Raw genomic sequence first — 9,319 nt, 5'->3', positions numbered from 1 at the left:
TATATATATATATATATATATATATATATTGTAATATCCTCTTTTTGTGTAAATAGTATATTTTTATGTATAAAGGGTTTTAAATATATTTTTATTTTATTTATCATTCCAATATTGTTCATTTGCCTTGTTAAACCAAAAAAATAAGCTAACCAATTTTGTTCAGTCAAATATGGAGTGGAAAGATCGTTATTCAAAACAAAGAAGATGGCAGGACAAGTTCATTGAATCGTGGCCATGTTGAGCAGATTCAAATATTTTAAAAACTTTGTTTTAACTTCCCATCATAATTGAAATTATAGTACATTCAAGAGAAAATAGAAGATAAGAAAACTTTAATAAGTATTAAAGAAAATTATTCATAAAGAAAATCATAAGAAAAAACTCAAAACCGTAGTGCTACAATCAATGTTGAGAACTAACACCTAGAAAAGGGGATGGAAAGAAAACTTGGTTTTTGGAATTCATTCGTTGCTTAGGCACAGGCGGGGAATGATGTTTCCTGGATGAGGAGGTCCTCATCATCTTTTTTCTAGCTCAAGGGTGGACATCTTGAAAAAGAGGACATCGAAGAGTCACCCAAGAAGAATAAGGGACTCCTTGTTTGGATCACCAATTAACACACTTTGGTAGATGAGAAGTGAGTAAAAACTGTTAGAGGACCAATGCTTTGTTTCGTTAGTGTTTGTTACTGAAAGATTGCTAACAGTCAGTGTTAGTTTGTTGAGAAAATCATCAAAAGAAGATTATATGAAGTTGGTTAATTTTATTATACCTAAAATTAAATACATTTGTAAAAGAGATATTAATTTAATTAAGTGTTATTGGTAAAAAAGTGTCTGTTCTGGTTGCCTCGAAACCCGCCCTGAGATTAAGATTAAAATGTTATAAAATTTAAATAAAATTTTACTATCTATTTAATATTAAAGCTTATAATTTGAACCCAAGCTACACTTAAGATATGAGAATAAGTTAAAACTGTTAATATTCCTTTTATTTATTTAAAAAATTTTTTTAATATTACAATATATATAAATTCCCATGTAAGTGTATCTAGATATTAAAGGTAGTCTGTTGGTATTCTGAAATGCCGTTATACAAAAAATATTTTTTATATATTTTGAGATTTATTGTATTGATCTGTAATACCCTCAAAAAAATAATCTGATCCATTGTATGCATCACGCAACTTTCACATACCATCCTACTTAGAGTCGAAATTAATTTTCGCTATGTTATTTACTGTAACCATACTTTTTGTTACTAATTTTCTAATAGGCCTTTGAGTTGACCGATTGACTAACTCCAATTTTAACAGTTTAATGAAAAGTTCTTTTAATGATATTTCTCATTGCAAAATCTAAGCATTTTTCTGTTAGATAGTTGAGTGCAAAAGTGTGGCAGAAATGTAAAAATATAACAGTTTACTAAAATTTATTTTTTGTTATTAACCGTTTATTCAGTTCCAAGTTGTTACAGAATCAATATTGGGAATACTAATAACAATTTTAAGAAGTTAATCACTGACATCCTTACCAATCTTAACACTATCACATGTGTGCTCGCAGTCAATAATTCTCCAATCCTGTATCGCAACCCTCGAACAATGGTGCCATGATTGGAGGATCAAAATAAATCCCATCACATCACAGGGCAGAGGTCCTGCGTCCTAAACCTACTGACTGCCGTACAGTATATTTTAAAAATGTTGCTCTTATCCCTGTAGAGCAGATCCTCTACCTTGGAATTCATCTGGACAAATGACTAACCTGGAATCCTCACACATGATTGAAAAGACAGGAAACTGCTTGCCCATTTCGACTATTACAGCACTTACTAGACAAACGGTCTAAACTTCCGATTCATTATAGAAGACTGATATATATGACAATTATAAGGCCTATCTGGACATATGGAGTTGATATTCGGGGCCGCACTAAACCTTCGAATTCCTCTTGTATCCAATCTAAAATCCTCTATGATCTCTACTTTGTCACTAATAAAATCATCCATAAAAAACTTTATGTTCCAATTGTAACCGATCTAGCCCGAACCAGTTATCAATCCTTCCATTATTAACTCCCATCAAAACCCTCTAGTTTCTAACCTTGCTTCTTCTATTCCTGACAATCCTCTGAGGCGCCTGAAAAGGAAATAGCCTCGAGACCTTCTAGTGTAAAAATATGATGTGAAAAATATGAGTGCTACCAATGAGTAGATTCTCTACATGCCTGTATCACTCCATTTTTATATCACATCAAATTTACTTAATGTGTTTTTATGTAAATACAGTTTTAAATTGCAACAAATAAATAGAAAAAAAAGTAGTTAATCATATTGCCAACTGAAAGGTTTATCGGCATTTAGTGAAATTGAAAAACTGACTATTTAATAAGTTGTGGTATGAAATAATTAACATACTGCAAAACGGAAAAACGTTACTGTGCTCCTTAGTTTAACATCAAAATTGTGTTGGTTTTTTATTTATGTGTTTTTCGTCATTCTCCATTACCTTCTACGACTTTATATGTTACATATAATTTTTATAAGATATTTAGATTTTCAACGATGTATAACGCTTATATTACTACTCTTATTTCCGGAAATGTCTTTTCAACCTAAAAAAAAAAATCTTGCCTCATATCTCTTTTAGTTAATGATCCTTTCGTTTCATTTCCTTTAAATTCTTTCATAGTTTATATTTATCTATTTTTCGTTACTAGTAAAAATGTGAGATTGTTAATTATTTCAAATAAACAAAATTAAAGATACTTATTGGAAACTCCGTATTTAAGCCCTGTCAGAATATTTCAATGGCCATAACACCCACACTACACGCAGATTTCAGGTTCCTTTAATAGAGATGGGATATGAATGAAAAATATATACATCTATATTGGTTATCAACTAAATATATCGGTATGGAAACATTAATATTCCAAAATACGGATTATTTAAAAAAAAAAAATTAAAATTATAAATCAATATTTAAGGTACCTTTAATTTATTAATTAATTTTAGTAATTTATCTGAAATGTCGTATTGAACTGTCTACTGAACTATTATCATTGAACTGTTTCAATTTGTTAAAAATTATTGTTTTTAAGTTCTGAGGTGTATAATTATAACGAAGATGTAAACTGCTAAGATTTGCTCTGCTTTGTTCATTTATATCACTTCCTACTAAATTTTGACAGAATAAGTTAATTAATCCTTTTGAAAATGCGTAAACGATATTATCGAAAATAAAATACCGATACTTCTTAAAATATGTTATTAAAAACCAAATATTGATATTATTATATGTGACATAAGACAAATATTGATAATTCAAGGATAAAAGTAAGTTGGGGATATCAGACTCTTGGTTGTTATTAAAAGCTATTGAACATCGCAATTTGAATCAGAATCCGAACTTAGATCTAATAAACATAGTTTTGTCCGCGAATAATTAATTAAATACACGCGTTTAATAGACGAGAATCGGGGGGGGGGAAAAAAACTGCGTTCCAGGTTTCGTACGGAGAGTATTGATACGGCAGAATATCGGAAGTATAACTTGATTCCGTCAGTATTTTGACCGTCGCCATTTATTGAAAAATGTTGTTATCTGCTATTTTGCCTTAATAACACGTTGCACAACAATCTAATTTTGGTTTACGATTGCAATTATTTTTTCTGGTTTATTCACCCAGAACAAAATTATTTGCAAATTTTAAATCAATCGTTGTAACAACTTTTAGCTATAACTGAAAGCAGAACTTACCAGAAATTAAATTTGAATAAAATAAAATACATCCTTCTACTGGACGAGATTCTGGGAAAAAGTGAGTTCCAATACCTACACACATTGTTGCGTCATGATGCATACATATTTAATATTAAAGACAATATTAATTTTACATTGATTTACCGAGTTTAATTGAAATTATTAGGGCCATTTTTTTAGAAAATTCTAAAAAAGTGTAAAATCAATTATATAAAGTAGGACTTTCGGCCGATTGGCCGATAAAAAAAAATAGTTGCCATAACATACCTGGCATACACCTGCTCTAAATACATAATTTAAGTTTCATATGACTTTTAGTTTTTGAGCTTGGTTGTTTACACAAACAGAGCTGCACAGACCGTTTCGCGTGACTGTTATTACAAGACCCGGGAAGAAAAAAGGCAGTTATCACACCCCAATTTTTGATTACTTCAATAAAAACTATGTATGATTACTAGTCAAAATTGATGAGTCTGCCAAGTATAGGTAGGGGAATTAAAAAATGGCGGCTGTTTCAAAACCTTAAAAAAACATTGATTTTTCATTCGGAGCTCTATATCTTAAAAACTACCAACAATACTAGAAAATCTAAGAGAACATTATTTAAAGAAGAGTAAATTTGCTGAAATATTAGCCCTAAAGGAGTTATTTACGTCCAATAGTTCTCGATATAGATATAGCTTTTTAAAAAGCAAAATTTCTTAACAATCTACTGAAAGATTAATAGTTACCTAATTTATTTTGAGAAATATATATCTCAGGAACTATGTGACGTACAGATGTCTATTAGCACTCAAATTAAAGCTAGTTTAATGGACTATAAAGAAGTTTATGACCTTTACCTTCGTAGGAATAGTAGTTTTCATATTTATTAAAATAAATTGATTTATAGTTGTTGGACCAATAAATTTGATTTATGAAAAACTTTATTTCAGAAATCATTGGACGTATGAAATGTTGCTTTTTAAAAAGCTATATCTCGAAAACTATTTAACGCAAATAACTCTATTATGGCTCATATTTTAGCAAATTTACTCTTCTTTAAATGACGTTCACTTAGGTTTTCTTGTGTTGTTCCTAATTTTTAAGATATAGAGCTCCGAATGAAAAATTAGTTTTTTTTTATCACTTTGAAACAGCCGCCATTTTTTATTCCCCCTACCTATACTTGGCAGACTCATCAATTTTGACTGTAAATTATACATAGTTTTCATTAAAGTAATAAAAAATTGGGGTGAGATAACAGCCTTTTTTCTCCTCTTGGACTCTTGTACTATGTGTAGTTCCCTGGAAAACTTGAATTCGAAATTTTTCACGATCGCAATACTTCCCCATAATATATATAGTTCATACATTGGTGAAAGTGAAAATATATATTAAAAAAAATATATATTAAGTTTTCTCTTAATCGCTTGAAGCTGCTGAATTCATTCAGTTTTTGTTGTTTATTGTTTGCTTAAAAAATTTTTTATATCAGAATGAACATGGAAGTAGGCTGTGGACTATCTAATGTACTGAACATTACTTTGCCAGTGAAAAATTATGTTTCCTTATATAAAAAAGACTAACAAATTATTTTCTCAATACCGTATTAATTCAAATTATGAAGATGATGGTCCAGGGGTGCGGTCTCAAGAAAACTGAAATAGTTAACAACCATTTATTTGCTGACATTTCTCCCCGCTTTGTAAGAGCATCAGGGCTGGTTTCTACTCAGGTCAGTACGAAATTTGTTTTTCTTGTGACCGCACCCCTTACCATCTTCATCATTTTCTAATATAATTCGTATATCTTCTTGTTTATTGTTAAATTGTAACATTGTTGAAAATTAATCATCAGTTTATTGCACTATTTCTCATGAACCCAACAATAATGCAACCGTTTTGAATAAATATCACTTTTGAGATAATTTATTGCAAATTGAATCGAACTAACTTCACAAATGAAAGGGTCAATAGACATTCAGTTTCAAACCTTGTTAATATCTGAGGTAAAAAAAACAAATTTGCAGAATGTCTGAAGTATTGCAAATGTTAAAGCCGAGAAAATAGTTAATGGTTAATGTTTTATCAAAGATTTATATTATTTGAATGGTTGTTCCATAAATCTAATCTATTTTGATTTTGTTTCAGCGTTGTTTTTTTGTTCTTTGTTTCAGAGTTTGGAAAAGCAGTTTACTGTTCCAGACTGCCATAATTGTGGTGGGATATTGCAACCCGACATTGTTTTTTTTGGAGGCAATATACCTAAGGAAAGACACGCATATGTTGAAAAGAATGTAGATGACTGTGATTCATTACTTGTTCTAGGTACCTCATTGTCAGTTTTTTCAAGTTACCGTATTTTATTAAGAGCACATGAAAGAAATAAGTCTATAGCAATTATAAATATTGGTAGTACGAGAGGTGAAAAATTCGCTTCATTAAAAATTAATGGTAGATGTGGGGAAATTCTACCTCTAGTTTGTTAATTATGTGATTTTGTTTGTTAATAAAAAATTTTCTTATAATTTATTATGAATAAAACAGTTTTTACCTATAGCTTATGTTTTAACTAATACCTATATTTGAGTGAGTCATTACTGTTTCATCATGTGTTGTCCCTTAAATTATTTAAATTTATCATTGTATATGTTTATTTATTTTTACACCTTAGATGAAAAATATTGATTTATTAAACTTTTTAGATAAGGCTTTCCATTCTCCTTAACACGATGAGGTCTGGTCTGTTATACCATAAAATTTTACTTTTAGATTGCACATTTTAAGATGTTGGACTAAGTACCTTTACATCATATTTTTATACTTGTCATCAATCATGACTAAGGTTTTAAATAATTCATAAAACACTGACCTCTCACCCGTAGAACCATTGAATGAAGGAATATCGATTCTTGAAAGATGTATTGTTCCTTCCTGTTCTATGCCATTTTTTTTTAATTTGGGATTTGGCAGCACCACCACCATCTTACTCCTTTGAACTGATCACTGTTTTCAGTAAATCACTGGCAGAGACTAGCCTTTTCGCCTAATCCGCCTTGTCGAATACGTCAAGCCATCATTAAAATCCGTTGAGAAACTTTCATACAATTCACATTGAATCTTATTAATTAAAAATTCCGTTTTCTTGAACTCTTTGACCTTATCATCCAATCCTGGAAGCAATGGTTCAAATTGCTGGAGTGATTTCTCATCCTTGGTATTGACCTTTAGCGACGTCGTATAAACGTTGAACCTTTTGAAAGTAAATTTCTTTTTTGAAAAAAATATTTTTAATGTTTACCCAGAAATATTTCCCAGAATATGTACAATATCTTAGTACGAAATTCGAATTCAAATTAATGTCTTATCAGATTATACCCAACCTACGTTTAAACGATTATAACCGTATCACTAATTTCTATCGGTTACTAATGGACTCAATTAATATTGAATTGTTAACCATTAGAAAGAGATAATTCAACATATATCCTTATAACGAAGAATAAGAAAATTATAAGTATCATTAGTTTCGAAGTTGTTCTCGAACAGGTTCAGGTCATAAGAACATAAGAAAATAATTATAACTCTTTGATTATTAAGTTATACTGGATCGGATTCAACAATCGACCCAACTTCAAATCCGGTTCGGATTAGGACCATAAACAACGGTATACAATTAAAATTTTAAATGGATTGTATCAAAATAATTGATCTCCCCTAAGAAAAAATAATTAATAAAGACTCACAAAAAACGTTTCATGCGTACGTCAAGATGGAAGAAAAAAGATAGATACCCTATCATTCTTCACTTTTACTGATGGCACTAGATTCTGGTCCTTTATAATTGAAACAATTTTTTGAAATGGGAAAAGAATATGGAGATATAATTATAATAAAAATATCTGTTTTTGATTTTCAACATTTGACCATATAGTCAAAGATAAATTAATTCATAAAGATTCACCAAAAATGCTCCATGCTTACGTAAGGATGGCAGAAACAAGATATATACCCTATCATTCTCCACTTTTACTGATGACACTAGATTCTGGTCCTTTATAATTGAAACAATTTTTTCCAATGGAAAAATAATTTGGGGATATAATTATAATAAAAAAACCAATAAAAAACCTGTTTTTGATCCTCAACATTTGACCGTATGGTTTAGGTTACCGAATGGAATTTGAAATTGATGTTTTTGTTTTTATATTTTAATTTTATTGAATTGAAACTTCTGTCGAATGTATTTAAAATTACAGCTATTTTCATTATACAAAATCAAACAACTTGTTGAGTAATAATAAAAAAATGAATTGTCACTCATTTCAGTTTATTTCTTTAAATTTTTCCTGAAATAACACTGGATCACTATCTATTTGGTGTAATACTTACAAGGGTGGGACACAGTCAAGATGTCAGTGATTTTAACAATTTTTTGGGGGGGGGGATTATAGATTAAAAAAAAGAGTACAGTTGGTGTTTGTTCCAGTAGGCCCTATCGGCGAGACAAAAGATGAAATTTCTAAAAAGTGTAGTTTTTTCATAACTTTTTTGTTCTTATTATTCTCCATCTACCATAAAATTTTACCCATAGTTTTTTGTTTTTTGGTGTAAAATTAAAAAAATTCCCTCAGAATATTTTAATGTGCTTAGGTTGCTAGAAAAATGTAACTTTAAGTAAAACAGGCAAATACAATGTTTTGTAGCCCAGACATTTTCCTTTACCATTTGGAACCATTTTTTCTCCTCAAAAATAATGAAAATATTTCTTAAGTTGTCGGAAAGTGAACTAATCAACTTCAAATTTATATAGCCCCAGAATGATGTTCAAATACAGCAAATAAGCGATATAATAGAATGTTAAATATACCAATCAGACTCTAATTAGTCAATTTGAATTTAAAGTATAATGATGTATTTATGATGGTTTAAATATGTTCAATTGGCTTTTTATTTTCTACAAATCTAGCAAATTTATAATTTATAGCTGTGTTATAGAGAGAAACTTGTCATTTCAGTGGTATCAGAATATTTGAATTTAAGAAAAAAAAAGAAAGAAAAAATATACTAATACATTAACAAAGAATATATATATATATGAGTATAAATCCTAATTGCATTGAATTAGGGAAGAGGGCATTAAAGTTTCTTGGGGGTGAATGCGCCATCCCCATGTTGGGGATGAGCACCCCTGAGGCTGTAAAATTAAGTACATGGTTGCATAAAGAAAGAAGAACCACGAACCGCAAGAAGGACTACACTTGACACTAACCTGTTTGTATCATAGTCACAACTAACAGCATCTTTAAGAGAGAACATTAGTGGTGCAGAAGTTCTTGATCTTGTAAGTGGTAAGTACTCTGACCATAGACTGGAAATATGAACGTCAGTAGTGAGAATACGGGCGAGCTGGGACACTTCCGTGAGGAGCCAATCAGAAGCCAGCATTTTGATGACGTCACACATGGCGGGGGATTTGAATTCAAATATTCGGCTCGACCCGCCCTTAACCACCCACGTGGTCTGTCACGTGGTCTATCACGTGATCATTAGGCAGCCAATGGGAGGC

General features: G+C 30.4%; 1 protein-coding gene across 1 annotated transcript in view; it reads left to right on the top strand.

Annotated features, from left to right (window-relative positions):
* Nucleotides 1-6,309, top strand: part of LOC106684210 (NAD-dependent protein deacylase Sirt4) — a 7,920-nt gene extending 1,611 nt beyond the window's left edge. The window contains exon 2 of the mRNA XM_014426153.3: nucleotides 5,928-6,309. Within this exon, the coding sequence (XP_014281639.1) occupies nucleotides 5,928-6,239 (312 nt within the window). The 3' untranslated portion in view covers nucleotides 6,240-6,309. The remainder of the gene's footprint in view (nucleotides 1-5,927) is intronic.
* The last annotated feature ends 3,010 nt before the right edge of the window (nucleotides 6,310-9,319 follow it).

The sequence above is a fragment of the Halyomorpha halys genome, unplaced genomic scaffold, assembly GCF_000696795.3.
Source record: "Halyomorpha halys isolate HHAL.00 unplaced genomic scaffold, Hhal_1.1 Scaffold556.1, whole genome shotgun sequence".
In the NCBI taxonomy this organism is placed as follows: Eukaryota; Metazoa; Arthropoda; class Insecta; order Hemiptera; family Pentatomidae; genus Halyomorpha; species Halyomorpha halys.
Note: the sequence above shows the minus strand (reverse complement) of the source record. Positions and strands in the feature narration are given on the sequence as shown.